General features: G+C 35.5%; 2 protein-coding genes and 3 non-coding genes across 5 annotated transcripts; 4 read left to right on the forward strand and 1 right to left on the reverse strand.

The window, feature by feature from the left end:
• The first annotated feature begins 1,409 nt into the window (after window positions 1-1,409).
• LOC121801707 lies at window positions 1,410-1,512 on the forward strand. The gene has a single exon (XR_006050644.1). It is a non-coding gene; the product is annotated as a U6 spliceosomal RNA (small nuclear RNA).
• A 751-nt stretch (window positions 1,513-2,263) lies between these two features.
• LOC121801706 lies at window positions 2,264-2,366 on the forward strand. The gene has a single exon (XR_006050643.1). It is a non-coding gene; the product is annotated as a U6 spliceosomal RNA (small nuclear RNA).
• A 999-nt stretch (window positions 2,367-3,365) lies between these two features.
• LOC121801705 lies at window positions 3,366-3,468 on the forward strand. Its single transcript, XR_006050642.1, has one exon. It is a non-coding gene; the product is annotated as a U6 spliceosomal RNA (small nuclear RNA).
• A 4,610-nt stretch (window positions 3,469-8,078) lies between these two features.
• On the forward strand, window positions 8,079-9,192 carry LOC121797648 (FCS-Like Zinc finger 13-like). Its single transcript, XM_042196285.1, has 2 exons — window positions 8,079-8,772; window positions 8,891-9,192. Exons 1-2 carry the CDS (start codon window positions 8,240-8,242, stop codon window positions 9,045-9,047), a joined length of 690 nt encoding a protein of 229 aa, XP_042052219.1. The 5' UTR covers window positions 8,079-8,239; the 3' UTR covers window positions 9,048-9,192.
• Window positions 9,193-10,979: 1,787 nt separating this feature from the next.
• LOC121801310 (oligouridylate-binding protein 1-like) lies at window positions 10,980-16,104 on the reverse strand. Its single transcript, XM_042200778.1, has 12 exons — window positions 15,839-16,104; window positions 14,983-15,044; window positions 14,617-14,719; window positions 13,962-14,038; window positions 13,829-13,890; window positions 13,647-13,734; window positions 13,480-13,555; window positions 13,361-13,391; window positions 12,748-12,867; window positions 12,401-12,486; window positions 11,968-12,141; window positions 10,980-11,550 (listed from the first exon to the last, which is right to left on the reverse strand). The coding sequence occupies exons 1-12, from the start codon at window positions 15,941-15,943 to the stop codon at window positions 11,299-11,301; spliced, it is 1,236 nt and encodes a 411-aa protein (XP_042056712.1). The 5' UTR covers window positions 15,944-16,104; the 3' UTR covers window positions 10,980-11,298.
• Between the last annotated feature and the right edge of the window lie 2,039 nt (window positions 16,105-18,143).

Consider the following 18,143-nt stretch of genomic DNA (forward strand, 5'->3'; position numbering starts at 1 on the left):
TAGTCTATTTATATGCCTATTGTAAATATTTTGTAGATATTAAGTTTCTGAATTTTAGTTTTTTTAGTTTTCAAATTCAAGTGATTGATAAAGTGATATATTAAATTAGTTTTTATAAAATTAATTAAATTGTGCATCAGGGTAGATACTCTTTATTTTAAAACCAAACATTTTTAAGTGGTATATTTAGCCTATATGCAGGGCGATTTAGTTGGAAGTGACATCGTCATTTTTTAGTGCGTTTTGTGAGTGATGATTGTGAATGAAAATGTATCCATTTATATAGGTAGTGATAGTGGAAAGTGTGGAGTTGATAAGATTTGACTTCGTATTAAATATGATGGTTTGAGATTCCATATATTGAAAATCGAAAGTATCTCGAAATTTTGAAGGTTGGTTTGTTTTTGAAGGGAAATTCATGTATATGTGATTACATAATGACTAAGATGACGGTTTGTATTAATTATTACTCCAAAAATAATCATTAGTTATATGCTTTATTGGTTCTATGGGATTGAACGTACTATTCACTACAAAAACCAATGAATACATATGATTCAATTAGAAATCAATTAATTAATCAAAAGAGTGGTTATAAATGTGTGTTTAATTAGAGTTTAAAGTATTTTGTATTTCAATTTTTTTCATGAAAATGAATTAAAACAAAATGAATATTTGCATATTTAGGTTTTTCAAATTAAGTATTGGAATTTTTCAAAAAAGGGAAATATTAAATTTTCCATTGGACATATATATATTATTTTTAAACCAAACTGAATGCATCATAAATATCAAATATTTTCAATGGTATCTTTTAACTATATTCAGGGCGATTTAGTTGGAAAAATAATGGAGTATAATAACGAAACCGATTTAAATAACACTGATCCGATTAGATTTAAATGTATGTATTTAACATAGGTGTGCCTATATTCACTCGAAAATTCTACAAATTAATATTAGAATTCGTGTTTTTTTTAATATAAGTGGCCAAATTTATCTGAACTCTATCTTATTTAATTTAGTATTAGATAATTATTCGACTGATAAAAGGTAACGGGTCAAGATCCGAAAATCATATAGAAATTCAAATAACTAATTAAATTATGTGAACTAGGTTACCACTCAAATTTTGTTTGTACGAACAACAATACATATTGGTTTTCCAGTTTTTTTCAATTTTGGGTTTTAGATTTTTTTAATGATATTATTGTTGGTTAGAGCCTTAGAGGTACTTTTTATATCATAAATAGGATTTAATTTATATTGGTTTTAAGTTAATTGTTAATTTGAATTTACCTTTTCATTGTAAAAATTAATGGACTCAAGGGAAGAAGGACTGATTATCTCACATCGCCGCTACAAAATACATTGGCACTTTATAATAAGCAGCATAACATTAAACTAACATCCCTTTGAAGACATCCGATAAAATTGGAACGATACAGAGAAGATTAGCATGGCACATGCGCAAGAATGACACACATAAATCGAGAAATGATCCAAAAATATTTTGTACATTTTTGGTGTGTTAATTATTTTCGGTATAGATTTAATAGTTTTCATTATTGACATAGCTATATATATTGCCTACAAATCAGAATTCTTTCATCTTTGTTTCATCTTTGTTTTTTTTACAATTCTTTCATCTTTGTTTGCTACATAAACAATTGAGCATCTGCATACTTTGCATTTATGTTATGCCATGCTTCCATAGATGAAATTATTCATCAGGGGCGAAGCTACATGAAGGGGATAAGGGGCAAATGCCCCTTCTCAACATTTTTTTTAATCATTTTGTTCTATAAATTTTCCTATTTTTTCAATTTTCTCTATAAATGTCCCACCACAAATTCTTAAAATTTCTTTATATAAATATTTTTCCCCTTCTGAATCGATATTCATTAAGTTTTGAAGGAAGAACTGTATGTAATTTCCTCTATGGTTCTCATAGTCCTGTTCTTCTCTTTTTATATCCTTTTTTCAGTTCTTCTTTTAAGAATATTTTTCCCCTCCTTCCGTTTCTCCATAGTTAAGTCATTTTTCCATTTTTGAAAGTTTCCTCATAGTTGAGTCATTTAAAAGTTATGACATAGTATTATAATAGTTATATAGTTTGATTAAATAAAAAATTGAAAATGAATAATGGTATGTAAGAGGCAAAAGATAACATGATAGGAGGCCTATCTTCTATTGCTCAATTGTCCAACATCGGCTATGCAAAACATACATTGGCCTTTATTGCATCATAATATCGATACATGTCCCTTCCGTGGACATCCAATAAAATTGGAACGATACAGAGAAATTAGCATGGTTCTTGTGCAAAGATGACACGCATATATCGAGAAATAGTCTAATTTTTTTTCTTTCCAAAATATGTATTATGTATAATAAAATGTTATATATGCATATTTTGCCAACAAGTCATAAACTTTCTTTTTGCAGTTCTTTCATTTTTCTAAATTAGATAAAAGTACTATTGATCATCTGGATCTTTGCCTTCAATTTTATTTCATGCATCATTGAAAAAGTTATGTTCAATAAGTTTTGAATATAGAACTGTAAATTCATACTTATCTACAAATAAAACGTATTTTATTTTCTTATTTGTTATTGTCTTGCATGCACGAATAGATTTTAAAAGGTAGCAAACTATGAGAATAGCTTCTACATAAAATAAAGAGATTTTAAAATATGTTTGTGTAATATGGCATAATATTAGGATATTAAAATCAAATAATGGTTATGTAAGGGAAAGGAAAATCTGGGAGGAGGCTCAACTATCCAGTGTGTCTCTTGCACAAGAATGACACGCATAAATTGAGAAATTGTCCATTTTTTTATTTTATCAATTCCGGGGTTGGGATTTAAATATGTTTTTATACTTAGTAAACAATAATACAATATTCAAGTGTTGAACATTACAACTTTTTATTCCAAGTAATAATTTAATTTAATACGACGATATTATGAATTGATGAATATGTATTCCCTAAAGTCTTATTTTTAGTTATAGATTTGCCAATTCTTTAAAATTTTCGGTTTTTAGAATTTGTTTTGTGATATAGTTGTTGGTTATAATTATTTAAATCATAAATGGGATCTAATATTAGTTTTTATATACTGTTAATTTTTGGAATTATCATTTTACTGCATACTTTATACAAATTCATATTTGTATTTTATTAATACATGGTACAATTGCCAAGATTGAATGGGCTGGATTTGGGATATTGGGCTAACCTGGTGATAGATCCACACCCTTATTAATTGAAAAAATGAATAATGGTTATGTAAGTGAAAAGAGAATATGGGAGGAGGCTCAACTATCCCACATCGCCCAAACAAAGCAATATGCTGACATTTTATCGGGGACATCCGATAAAATTGGAATGATACAGAGAAGATTAGCATAGCCCCTGCGCAAGGATGCCACGCATAAATCGAGAAATGGTCCAAATATTTTTTGATCTCTTAGGGTTGTAAAATATCTTATTCCATAATTTTATGCAAAGTCTTGGATATGATATGAATGCATTTCAATTATTAAGTTTCCAATCTTATTAATTTATACTACTATATTTCATTGATCAGATTATACAGTATATTTAGTCCTAGGAATTGGTCAGACAATGAGTTAATCAACCAGTAAGCTATCTGGTTTGGTCACCAGTCTATTTTTAAAATAAAATAAAATAAAATAATATTAATTTGATTTAGTCTTATCTAAGTACAAATTTGTGTATATTCTGTGGGATTTGTATTTTAATATATTACCATGAATTAATGAAGTTGACGTTAAACACATACCATCAACAAATAGTGACACAATATCTCACCAAATAAACTATGGAGTAATATAAAATACAAGAATCGACTATCAAAGTTGATGGCTGGTTTGACAATAAATTTGAGTAATATTAATATTTTAAAATTACGTCACTTGATTCAATTTTTTATATTTTATGTAACATTTAAATTAATAAATGCAAAGCTGATTGCCATTGATGAATTTTCAAATGGGATTATGTTGATGATTCGGAATATTGGAAATAACGGAATCATCATTGTAAAAAATAGACAGTATTGTGCAAACTCAGTGGGTTTTATAATAAAATCAGTATTTAAAAGAATAAGATGGTAGAATAAATTTCAAAATAGCCATTTATATATATCAACATCTATCAAAGTCAACAATTAACGAATTAGCTCGATTTATTTTTATCACTTCATATGATACATTTAAATGATATTGCAAAGATATTTAATCATGCAAATCACAATAGTAAACCGAGTTGCCAAGATTTCAGGTAAAAGGAATTCAATTTGAATCGATTTATATATGGTGTTCGATTTGGAATTGATTTTTACAATGTTAGTCCAAATAGACGGATAATTTAATAGAGATATTGCTGGAAATTTATAACTTGAAAAAAATTTCAGTTCGATCTTGATTCGTAATTTCAGTATTTCAAAAATTAATGCTTATCGTCTTGATTCGTACTTCTCTTTTCTCAATTGATCGAATATCATGGTGAAAAATGAAAATGTGTAAAAGAAATACGACTATGATGATAGAGTAACAATTAACAAATCATTTTACTACGTATGTATTCCATTAATTTCAGTGCATTCACTGCATAATTTATTGGGTAGGTACCAATAATTTAGGTGACATTATTTCAGATGGAAAATTTAGTGGAACGAGGTCGTTTAAAACTATTATCCTAAATAAATTTAAAGTCGTAATTTTATACGACCATATTCGAATGTGCTTTTACTCCGCAACTAATCAACTTAGATGAAACTTAAAGATATAATTACAAAACTGAGATAGCATCATTGTTGTGCTTTTCAACAAAAAAAAAGGATCTTAAACTTAAAAATATATTGATTGTGTTACCCACCTACGTTGTCAATTTTGTCATTGGACGATTGACAATTAGGTAAATAGGTTACGAGTTGCCACGATTAGGGATTGTGTTAATACTGCGTATTTACTGAAATTATCATATCATATATTTTATCAAATGACTCAATATTTGGTAGGTACTAAAGATCAGTATGTATCATAATATCAGCATATTTGGCTAGCTATCATGATATACTGAAAATTACATTTACATTGCATTTTTCAGTATATACTCATTATCGATATTTGTAGTATAAAAAATGCATAATGTTATCAAATTGGAATCACGATCCAAATATTTTAGAATTTTCTATATTTTAAAATCAGTATGTATCATAATATCCAGCATATTTGGCTCGCTATCATGATATACTGAAAATTACATTTACATTGCATTTTTCAGTATATACTCATTATCGATATTTGTAGTATAAAAAATGCATGTTGAATATTTGGTGGACTCTCATTTGGGCTGGTTTTAGTCTCTGGCCCATGCATTGCTGATTTGGGCCTGGCCCAAGACTCATGACTTCCACTCCAGATGCAGCCACGTGTTCTCCCACCCGGATCATGGCTCTCAGCCGTCGGATTGTAGGGTGTGCTTGTTATGTGTGTGAGTCTCTTGATTCTCTATCTTATTCAATACTCTACACTCTCTCTCTCTTCGGATATCTCTCTCTCTCTCTCTCAGAGTTCTTCGACTCTTCTTCTTCTTCCCTTCTTCTCCGACGGTTCTCTGGTGATTCTGTGTGATCTTGCACGGTTGAAAGTGCTTCAGATCTTGCTACAGTAATAGAGGAAGCAACTATTTCGGTTGCTAGTGTTGGGTGGGAACTAGGGTTTCTGTTTGGAGTGTTTCTGTGCGAGGTTGTTCTCGAACGGTGTAGATCTGAGGTTTAGGAGTCTGTTAGGCTTAGAATCTGGAGTGTGAGGTCAATCACCGGCAGATTCAGCTGTGCTCCTTTGGATCTGTGTTCTGGAGAATAGGCTTGTATCATCGGCGGGTGGCTGAGCCGTTGATTGTTGTTTTCTTTGTGATTTCTTTCGGTATTCTGCCTTTATTGTACCAGATCCGTTTGGATCTATTATCTTGTGATACTAACAAGGTTTTGTTGAGTGTGCATGGTTATTGATGCTTGTCTTGAATTGATTAAGCACAAGGACTTAGTCTGTAATAGCTATTGTGTATCTTGACTGTAATAGCTAGATCTTTTGTACATATCAGTCGCTTGGTTGATGGTTTGACTGAGCCATCTTGTAACAAGACTAAAGAGGTCTCGGTAAATAGTGAATCCGAAATTCGTCTGATCCCTACAATGCATAATGTTATCATATTGGAATCACGATCCAAATATTTTAAAATTTTCTATATTTTTCGATTCGACAAGTGTGATATTTCAATATATATTTCTTCATTCTTATGGGCATAGAACCCGAGAAGGCGAGCAATATAATTACAATTCATATTTGATATGTATATGAGTATTGGTGCAAAATATTGATAATGTTTCTTTCAGTAGAATTATGAGATGTTTTATTTTTTGCTAAAAAAAAATGACTCAACTTGGTTTATACCTAGACGAAAGGAGTAATCGATTATAGGAAAAACATCTTACCACGGAAGGGCAGATCCGTCATTCCACAGGGAAACAGCTCAATACTGTGAGTGAGTGGCAATTCAGCGGCACCATCCAAAACAACATCATTCGCGGGCCCCACAAGACAACAACAGGCCCACCACATGCGGGCCTTAACTCCATAAAAGCCCAAACCTAAAGGAAATAAATAGATAGAGGCAGCGGGACCCACCAGGTTGGACTTAGCAGATAAAGCAATGCCGCGTGTCCACCGGCGGCGACGTCACGTCGCCGGAATCTCAAGCTGAGTCAGAATACGGCGAGGTGGGCCCCCCACTCTTGATTGGGACCCAATCAATCGGACAGAGACGTATCTTAAAATATTGTCCACTGACAAGTGACATCTTGGAAAAACAATAAACTTTGGAATCCGATTTAATAATAAAAGAATAAAGTGGTTCAATAATTCAGCCTTAGTGATTGTGTTCCAAGGGAAAATATTCAATAATGTAAAAAATCAATCATGCAATTACGATTTTATTTTATTAATTCATTTACTATTTTAATAGATACACCTTTTATTTCTCTGTTCTGACATTGACATGCAAAGCTATGAAGAATATTGAATACTAAGAATTTTTTCACTTATAGTATTTCGTAAATATTTTTAAAAATATCAACAACATTAAAAAAACATTCTATTTATAATATCCATGGATTTTACCTACTCTTCTTTGTTTTGAAAAATTATTTGTATTTCTGATTTTCAATTAATACTTTTACAAATAAAAAAAAAATACTAGTAACTTTTACTATAAAATTGAAAATTACACGATTGGGATAAATAAAAATAATAATGTTATTAAAGTAGAACAAAATATTATAAGCGAGATAGTGTGGTTCAACGGCTCATTTTACTTTGATTTTTTGAGTTATCAGTAAAAATAGTAAAATGAGATGGCATGGGAAATTTGATTGAGCAACAAAGTGGCGTGTCAATTATATGCAGCATCGTTTCAATGTGTTAATATACTAAGTTATCTCAGATTTAATTACGTATCTTTTTATTAAATTATTAGTAATGAAGTTAAGTTTCTTTTCCATTCTTTTTTCAGTATTCAAAACATAATAACGGAATTTTATCAAATTTGATACTTTTTTTCGATAGTATATACTCAACCGAATTTCATCAACAGAGTAAAATACATATTGCTAGAAAAATTATAAATTTGTACTTATCAAATTTTGGATATTCTATAAAAAGGGAAATTGCAATAAATTTTGGTCAGATTGTGAGTTGTCCGGAAATTTTATAAATCGATAGTAACGAGTAATGACCATGATTTTTAAATTTAATCTGGATAATATTTTATCTTATGTTGGAATAAGTAATCTAAATATTTTATCTATAAAAAGTTAAGAAAACCTCTTAAGACTCATAATTTTTATAATCTATTTTTAAAATTATGAAATTCAATGATTTCTTCGCCAATTTACTTTTTTATAAACCTCTGGTCTTTTACGATATTTTTATCAATTTTAATCTTATTAAACAAGCTTCGCAATATCACTATATAACTCCGCATTTCAAACCAAACCATGGTCTTAGCTTGGCTTTCTCAAACTACTCCACCAATCAAAGGAAGCTCCATTAAAAGGGAGAGAGCTCAAATACCAAACCTCCAAATCTCTCCCTCCGTCAAATTAATCACATCAATTCATCGAAATAGTTATCATTATAGTGATCATGTTAGGGAAGACATCGAAGCCGGTGATCGAGATTCTCACCGGCTCCTTCTCTTCCGGCGCCGGAAGCCCTAGGACTCAGATTCAGTCGCCGAGGGGGCTGAAGAGCCTAGATCTCGGCGCCGTGGGGTTGGGCATCGTCGCGGCGCTCGAGAAATCCGGCGGCAGTAGAGATGGAATTCCGGCGCTGTTCAGCCGGAATTTCACGCGATCGAGTCCGATTCCGGTGAATTCGCCGATTAATTGCTGCAGGAGGCGAGAGGCGGAGGAGGATAGCTCGGAGGAGTACACGATAGTGACGTGTCACGGCGGGAACAAGTCGTACACGAAGGTGTACTCGGCGGAAGGAGGTAGGAAGGGCGACGGAAGATCTCCTTTCAGAATACAGAGCGGTAAGATGAGCAATCGCGCCGCCGTATTCCATATATCTCCGGCGAGAGGAGCGGAGGCTGGAGGTGCTCCGACTCCGGATTTTCTGAATTCGTGCGATTTGTGCAGGAAGAAACTCCACGGCAAGGACATATACATGTACAGGTAATTCATAATTGAAAATTTTCCGATCATCGCTCGTGAAAATTGATTGAATTTGTTTTTTTAAGATGTGAATTAGGTTTTTTTTTTCCTGATTGAGTTTGTGAATTGGAAATTGCAGAGGTGAGAAAGCGTTTTGTAGCGCGGATTGCCGGTATACGCAGATGGTGATGGATGAGCGGAAGGAAAAGTGTAGCGCGGAAGCGGCGGCGGCGGAAGTCGTAGGCTCGCCGTATGCAAACGGGCAGATGTTCACCGCCGGAATTTTGGCTGTGTAGATTTCCGATGACATGAATAAGTATTGGTAGAGTACATATATATGTATGTATCATATACATATACATAAACACTGCGGAATTGTAACACTTTCGTTCATGTATATGAGAAACAGCTCATCAAATTAATGGAGCTGCCTTTTTGCCATCTTTTGTTCATATATCTTCAAATTTTGCTTTATACTACTATCAAATTCAAATTAGGATTCACAAAATTGTTAGCATCATGAAAACATATAAAATATCAATATGGTGATGTTCATATCTGAGCAAAAATTAAATAGAAGATGGCAAACAAAGCAATACCATGTGATATGTATGACCAATAAGCACTAGCTAGAGTGCCCCGGTTTTGAACCGGCATCAACGGTTCCGGTTTCATTGAAAGCTGAAACGAGCCAGTTTTGACCGTTCCGATTTCATTGAAAGTTGGGACTGGACCAATTTAGGACCAAAATTGACGATTCCAATTTCATCGAAAGTTGATGGAATTCTACTTTGGGAGCATTCTACCATTGAGCTTCTCGGTCGAGGAAGCTCGTTGTCAAAAATCCAAGTTTGTGGCCTCATGCGTCGCTCACTTTAATGAACCAACGTGCTAACTGCACCATTAGGTCAGTTCCAGTTCAATCCATTTAGTGCAACCATGGGTTCGAAATCAATACTATTGGTTCGATGAGGAACGGATGGATAGTTCCGATTTAACCATGCATATGCACCACTGGCTTCATATGCACCACACAATATCCCCAATAGAGAATATATGGAAAACATGAAATTTAATTTAATAAAAAAAATCTAATGGAATATTGGAGATGACACCAGAATATTATTAATGGGTTACAAAATATTCCTTGTTGAAAAGTATTACTAATACTCCCTGTAATAGTTGCAAACTATTCCTTATTCTTAAATATGTATCTATACAAATCATCCTTTGTAAAGGGTTTCATTTTCAGTTTCAGCAAGGATCGGGGCTGCACAAGGATATGGGAGACTCTTATGTGAGCATCATCCGTGAGCACCATGCTCGTTTAATGACGTTTAGTGTTGTTAATATAAATATATTTAGAAGCTAGACAGTTAGTCATAGTTTAGGTCTTAGTATCTTCCGAAATTTCTTACTTAGAATTTTTTTAGCTTTTGGTTTCTTTATGTTACATTTTTTTCTACTTTTTTTTTTTGTATTTTACTTATGTTAAATTTCCTTTTTTCTACTATTATTATTCACCAAGTTATATTACTATTTTCACTGTTTAGTGAGTCCAAGTGGAAAAGGAATGGGGTTGTTCGTTTATACAGTATGTTACTATATTTTTTATTTTAAATCATTTTATGTAAACTAATATCAATCACATCTTACATACATTATGAAGTTAATAATTATATGTAGTGGTTTGGTAGAACTCATTTTCTTTTTTTGTATTGTTCTTTATTTCACTGTCTTTAGGACACAAGAAGAGTGTATGTGGCCCACCTCGATAAAATTGACACATTGTTTTTATTTTCTAGTATTTGATTTAGGTGGTATTTGAAGACTTTTTCCTCTTTCAACAATTAATGCCAAGTATTTAAATATTTATTCCCTTCCTAAAAATAATTAATACCAACGACTAAAATATGTTACTCATAAATTGGTGACTATGATTTGAAGCTTTTTTCCACCCATTCATTTTCTTATTATAACTTATAAATTCATTGTTTGGACAAATTGTTTTCTGATACCATGCTTGTAACACTCACTCGTTCCCTAAGGTTAAATGAAACATTTGGTCTATACTAAAAATTTTGCAATAAAACTTGTGCAGTCAAATATTCAGATTATTGGTAATGGACGAAGATAGTAATATGTAAAAAATTAGGAATCCTCTCAACAGGCACAGAAGCTAGAGACAAACAGAAAGTTAACTAAGTAGTAACAAAAATCAAACCAAATAAAAGACTAAAAATTGAATATTTTCTATTGTTGGAAAAAGAAAAACCAAGAAAACATAAAAATGAAAAAAAAAGTACTAATACATAGGGATAGGGAAAAATATTTTTCCAAGAATCTCTGTTTAAGTTGGAAACAGTGTTTTTATGAATCTATCCCACCGGAAACAGTAGATGACAAAAGCCATCAATGGTTAAAAATTATGATTTCCTAATCCGAAATCTAACATACAATCTACCTTGCATTTTTGTTTGGAAAGACGGAGACGAGAGAGCACAGGAATAAAAAAGATGGAGACTTGAAGCCATGCCTTGCTGCGTGTTAACGCTGGTAGTAGAGGGGTTGCTGGGCCGGAGCCATGTTCATGTACCCACCATCGTACATCTGTTGGGTAGCAGCAGCGAGACGGTGGGCCTGGGGATTCATAGCAGCGCCTAGCTTACTCATAGCAAGCTGTTGTTCGTAGGCCTCCAGGTCAGCAGCTGCGAAACCGGGCATGTGTGCTGCCGCGGCTGGTGGAGGAAGTGGGGTTGAGCTTGTTCCGGGAGGGGTCGGCTTGCTGCCCCACGAGCACTGGAGATGAACACGTATCCGTTAGCAAAACAACACATACAGCAGTAGACATGTAATGGCATAATGTCTAAACACACACAAAGCAGCAGCAGGCATTAGTGTAGTGAACTAGTTATGCCCGGTTTTAACCGGGAAGGCAGTTAAACTGAAACTATGCTATCAGTTCATCTGGGCCTGCTACGGTTCAGGAAGAAAAAACTGAATTCCCTTATTCTATGTTTGATACTGTTTTGACAGACTGAACAGCAATGGTAGACAAGTTTCATATTTAGTGTTATTTTTCGAGCATTTGTCACCGAGAGGGCATGGGCATGCGTCAATCTTAGGTTGCTAGTAGACGGCACGAGCACAAAAACTCGATAATCATCCCTTCTAAAGTACAATCTTGTAAACTAATTGAAACAAAAGAGCGCATACCTTAAGTGGCTTGCCGAAAAGAATGCGAGCATTTCCCATCTGGATAGCACGGGAAGCTTCAGCGTGGCTGCTGTACCTTATGAACCCAAAACCTTTGTCTCTCTGAATGCGGACATCTTCAATCACTCCAGCTCCCATTGCGTGAAAATGGCGATGGAGATCAACCGATGTGACCTGCAGATGTTGAGTGTCAACAATATGAAGAAAACAAATAACCCCACCAACCCACTTAGACGAGATCAACTATGAAAGGGGTTGATTGGATCGTCGAAAAAACCAAGAATCCTTTATGCAATTTTGAAGGTTTAGAGAGAGTTTGATAATAAAAAAGTTCTTTTTGAGCAAAACTATGAATATTTAGCCAATTTATTTGTAAACTGAATGCCAACATGGGATGTATCATGGGGTCGAGTTTTGACTAGCATTAACTTACTTCAGGAGAAAGGTTTCCCACATAAACAGTTGTATACTGTGGATTATTCTCTGGAGCATCTTCGTTCCGTTTATCTTGGCCATCATCTGCACAAGTTATGAGCAACTTAGAACATGTCCGACAAATATATTACAGAAACTGACTCGAATCTGAAAATGCAATCAATGTAAAACCGATGATTGCCATTTTCTAGCATGTGTCATCCGTTCAATGTTGGTAGTACTTCTTAAGATGAGGTACAAATTTAAACCCATAAATTATATAACATTTGAATTCAGTAGTCATAATTTATTTAGAAAATTAACATCAATATATAAGTTAATGGTGTATATGTTGAAGGAGCTAACCAGACGTTCCATTTGTTAGTTCCACAACATTTTTGGACTCGGGCTTCTGCTGCTCATCGCCTTGGCCAGCACCTTTTGCCGCCCAATTGCAGCGAATTTGTCTGCTTCCAAGCCACTTCCCTGGAAATATATTAAGACGAAGACACATCAAGAACAGCTCAACACTTGAAGCCATATTGCAACCTTGAGCAACAAAAAACAACTGCAAGACTTCTATGTTATGCGTACAAACTTGTACTATCATTCATCAAGATGCCTACAAACTTCTACAGCTTATAGACGCCTAATTAAAAGTCATTTCTTCAGAACCAATGTAAAGAAAAAACAGATGGAGTGAAACCAAAGAGGCTCTAAAGTTCACTGGATTTGCACCCACGTAACTAAATTTAGTCAAACACTGTTCAAGACTTATATTGTTGTGCATCATAATATCATTTATATGGTGCAAACTATAACTTCGTAGACCCTTGACTCTTAAAATATGCTGAAAAAAAAAGAAAAGGAAAAATGTTGACGAACATAGTAGGAAAAGAGAGCCTAATTACTGGTTCACGGGCATACACGGCAATAAAAGAACATAGAATAAAAAATGACATGAGAATAGAATTCTCACCATTCAATTCATTTATTGAGCATTGAGCATCCTGGAAATTACATGAAGGTCTATGATCAACTTACATATTCATGAATTATAAGGAGAAAAGAGAAGGACGAATGAAAACATTTATGGACCTGCTGACTGCGAAAAGAAACAAAACCAAAACCCCTCGATCGGCCAGTCTTTTGGTCCCACATCACCCTTGCGTCTCTGCATCAACATAAAGGTTGGTGACATTCAGACATAACCAGAGAGCAAGGGTAACTCCAAGAAAAAAATGGAATAGAACTGGACGGCTTACGAGCAAGTAGGATATGCAGAGAAACATGCAAATAAGGTAGCATCAGTAACCTCCGGGCTAAGATCGCCAACAAAAATGTTGAAGTGATCTGCAAAGGAAGTTCACACACATCATATAACATCTTAGCTAAACCCACAAATTGATGATGAAAGAGGACCAGAAGTCAATAACAAATAACATACTTGATGTGTCCTCTCGCTGAGCAGTAGCATAAGCCCAGTTGACTTTTATCGGCTGTCCAAACCTGCGTGAAAAGTATTAGACAAACCAAAAGAAACTAATCGAATATCAACAAACAATCAGAGCTTTACTTACAAATGCCTGCCATTAAGAGTCACGATGGCGAGTGCAGCTGATCGACGATCAAAGTAATCCACAAAACCATAGGATGACTGCATCACAGTTGAAAAAAATAAATTCTCTCTATAGGGTAAAAAATCCTGACGCACTAACTGATGCGGGTTCTTTTTCTGCGTTATTTACGAAGAATTTGAATCGAAGAAGAATGAAGAATTAAATGAGAAGAGTAAAAGAACTGAAGAAGGAATAATTAATTTTTTCTTGAGAAGATAAGAGCTGGAAAGTTCATTATATTTGGAGGAATGTGGGAGTTATTATTTTTGGCGATTAATTATACTTGAGTTATTTTAGGAAGAAAAATAAGATTTGACAAAATTTGAAGGCTAGGGAATAGGGTTTTGAAAAGTTATACTTATATCACCCCAGGCTAAACCACGTGCGCCCCAAGCCCCCGGGCGCGCTTTTGATAACATTGCTTGCAATACAGCTTTTATTTTCAAAGGGTTGCTTAAATTGCATATCAACAACATTGATATACGTTATATAAATCAAAGAGCTTAAGCAACACTCAGAGCCACAAGAAAAAAGCAAGCTCTTATTCTAGCATTTAATTAAATGTTGGGTCCATACACTAGCAAAGAGATGTTAGCAAGTGACAACTGAAGCTCACCTTTTCTTTCCGAATGAGCTTGCAGCCTTCAAGAGGACCTGTACCTGAGAAAACTTCCTGAAGAAGAGGTTCGGTAACTTGAGGGTGGATGTTTCCAACATACCTGCATTACATATACACATGGCCATTAGAAATGAAAATCCAATATTACCCATAAAACATTTTATATTCATATAATTGTTACTACAATAAGATGATGATTAAAAGGCAAATATCCATACAAAAAGAGAAGATTTGGGAAATGTAACCATCTGCCTCTTGAGGGTGTATTACATAAGGAAATGATTTTATGTACAGAACATTAAACGTAAATTTGAAATCGTGAAATGGAATTAATAGCAACAATAAACCGTAGTAAATACTCACACAGTGCGGCATGTACTTGAGTCAAATCCAGGAGGCAAATTCCCACTCAAGATTGGTTCTATCTGCATATAGATGAAACAACAGTAATAAATCAAGTTAAACATAAAGAAAATGCCTTTGTTAAAACGTTAATCAAATCCAAAGGTTCTGTTTAGTGGAGGCTTAGCTCCTTCCCTCGTCAAATTACTTTTCCCTCACACAAAGGCATATGTTAAACCGCAAGAACACAATATCCAGCTCAATTTTGAACAAAAAAATTACAAATAATACACATAAACACGTTACTATTAGTTGTCCAGCTCCCGCAATCATCAAATATGAAAAGATAATCATAAATGTCGGGCAAAAATAGCAAGAACGCCTATATAATCAATGACACTCCAATTAGCACACAAGTAGTACTAACAAACAACACATAAGATTAGAAACCACTTCATCAAAATCAAATGTCAGTAGACAAAATCTTCTAACAGCAAGCTTATTCAATGTCCACTGCTACATGCTCAGCCAATCAAATATAGACATAACACATTTCATTACTGTATCGTTTCATTTCGACACCAAACCCAAAGCTCCCAACATCATTGAACTCAATAAATGACAACTTAGTCAAAAACAACTTATCAGTAATTAGAGAGCTAACAACTTCAACACACAGTCGAAGGCAAAAAAAAATCGAAAAGCCCTGAACATGATTATTATAAAATCATACATAAAACACAAACTTTTAAATAAAATCAAAGCAAGGAACGCGGATTAGGAAAAATTCCAATCCGAATAAGAGAAAATCGACAAAAAGTGTTCCAAATAATTGGCAAAAAAAATTCAATTTCCATGGATGAAGTAAAAAAGAAACCTGAGGAGGAGGAGGGGCGAGAAGAGCGGGATGGTAAAGGGAGTGCTGCATCAGCGCTAGCTGCTGCTGTTGCTGCTTCATCCTTTGCTGCTGCTGCTGCTCCATCCCTTCTTCTCTTCTGCCGTACAAACAACAGCAGAATATTTTATGGGTATATATATACGGGAGAAGGAAGGGAAAGAAAAATGGGGATTGAAAATTGTGACCAGAATAGGAATGAAGAAAATGCAGAATTTTAAAATTGAGAGAAATCGAAGGAAAAGAACGGAAAATACAACCCTTGCTGATGATAGACTACAATATTATCCTGTGCTACGCTCACACCGTGCAACTCCCTTTGCTAGCCAATCACCGACCTTCACTAGATTAGTGATTTGACTTTAATATATTATCCAATTAGTATTTCTTAATTTCTTTGTTGTATATATCTTCTTTTTTTGCTTCCTTGTGATAAAAACGATGCTTCAAATATTTTTTTACAAACTTATTAGGCTATCCACAATGGCGTCTAGCCGAGCGCCGGCGCTAGGCGGTCGCTAGGCGAACCATTGCAGCTTCCGAAAATCGTCGAGCGGTTTTTCGGAATTAAAAATCGCCTAGCGCTAGGCGGTCGACGGGCGCTGGGCGATCCGCTCGGCGCCATTGCAGCGTCGGGATCGCCCAGCGCATCGCCCATCGGTTTTTTTGTTTTTTTTTTAAATTTTCGAGACACTATATATACGCGATTTGCACTTCATTTTCATTCGCACCACTTGTATTAACGAGTACTCTCTCTATCTTAATTTTTATACAAGATCAACACCGAGAAGATGAGTAACGCGGGTGATGGTAGTGGAGGTAGTGGGGGGGACGCTGAAGAGTACGAACGTCGAATGGCCGAAGCGTTTGAGGCATATACCAACCGCGGGATAGACCAATGGATGCAAAGAGCCTTGCAGCCGGCGGTACCTCGACCTCGGCCAGTTGTCCATCGCCGACAAGCGATTGATCGTGATCACATAGCTGCACATCAGCGCCTATACGAAGACTACTTCGCAGAGGAGCCGCGATTCTACGCCAACATTTTCAGGCGACGTTTTAGGATGAGCAGAGCCATGTTTATGCGTATTGTTTAACGCCTTGGAGCAACGATATCTGTATTTCCGCTTCAGGCACGATGCTGCTGGCAAACCCGGCCACACACCAATTCAAAAGTGCACTGCGGCAATCCGGCAGTTGGCTTACGGAGGCGCGGCAGACATGTGGGACGAGTACCTCCACATCGGTGAGACGACTTCCCTGGAATGTTTGAAGTATTTCTGTCAAGCCGTGATTGAAGTATTCGGTGATCAGTATCTCCGAAAGTCTACCCGCGAAGATTGCCGGGATCTGCTGAGGATGCATGGGGAGCAGCATGGGTTCCCGGGAATGTTAGGCAGCATAGATTGTATGCATTGGGAGTGGAGGAACTGTCCCGCTGCCTGGAAGGGGTTCTACACGACCGGCTACAAGGGAAATAATCCCACGATGATCCTCGAGGCCGTAGCTGATTACCGGCTGTGGATTTGGCATGCGTATTTTGGGATAGCCGGTTCGAACAACGACCTAAACGTCCTCAACTCGTCCCCCTATTCAACGAGCAGTGCCAGGGCGTCGGTCCGGCCATCAGTTTTGTCGCCAACGGCAACAGGCATGATATGGGCTACTACTTGGCGGATGGGATATACCCTAGGTGGCCCATCTTTGTGAAGACGATCCGATGCCCAGGAGATGAGAAGAAGGCCTACTTTGCGGCACGGCAGGAGTCCGCGCGCAAGGACGTGGAGCGCGCATTTGGTGTGCTCCAGGCTCGATGGGCAGCGGTTAGGGGTCCAACGCGTTTGTGGCACGTCGACTGCATTGCTGATACAATGTACGCCTGTATTATCATGCACAACATGATTGTCGAAGATAAAGGTGTACAACTGACGGATTGGGCCAACGACGATAATGAAGCCGGTCCAAGCCACGGCGTGGCCGTCCCCAACGCACGGAGTGGGGTACCTCACGATGAAGCCGGCCTCCTCCAAGCACATGCCGACATGCGCCAAACGGAAGCTCATATTCGACTCCAAAAGGATTTAATTGAAGAGTTATGGGCGCGGAGGACTGCTCGGAGTTAGTTTTTTTTATTTATGTAATTTTGTAAAATGTATTTTTTTTAATGTAATTTTTATTATTAATGTACTTTTTTAAAATTTTAGTACTTTTTTAAATTTATTGTATTTTTTAATTTATTGTACTTTTTTAAAAATTAAAATAGTATTATTAATGTTTCCCGTATATG

This window comes from Salvia splendens, chromosome 4 (genome assembly GCF_004379255.2).
Source record: "Salvia splendens isolate huo1 chromosome 4, SspV2, whole genome shotgun sequence".
NCBI classification, from domain to species: Eukaryota; Viridiplantae; Streptophyta; class Magnoliopsida; order Lamiales; family Lamiaceae; genus Salvia; species Salvia splendens.

What these genes read in the sequence shown, in the direction of transcription:
- LOC121801310 (XM_042200778.1), bottom strand. Translation starts at nt 15,943, where the DNA reads ATGGAGCAGCAGCAGCAGCAAAGGATGAAGCAGCAACAGCAGCAGCTA. An exon ending in ACTCTTAATGGCAGGCATTT is followed by an intron (nt 13,891 to 13,961) that starts GTAAGTAAAGCT and finishes CTTTTCACGCAG; the next exon opens with GTTTGGACAGCCGATAAAAG. An exon ending in TCTGCATATCCTACTTGCTC is followed by an intron (nt 13,556 to 13,646) that starts GTAAGCCGTCCA and finishes ATGTTGATGCAG; the next exon opens with AGACGCAAGGGTGATGTGGG.
- LOC121797648 (XM_042196285.1), top strand. Translation starts at nt 8,240, where the DNA reads ATGTTAGGGAAGACATCGAAGCCGGTGATCGAGATTCTCACCGGCTCC. An exon ending in AAGGACATATACATGTACAG is followed by an intron (nt 8,773 to 8,890) that starts GTAATTCATAAT and finishes TGGAAATTGCAG; the next exon opens with AGGTGAGAAAGCGTTTTGTA.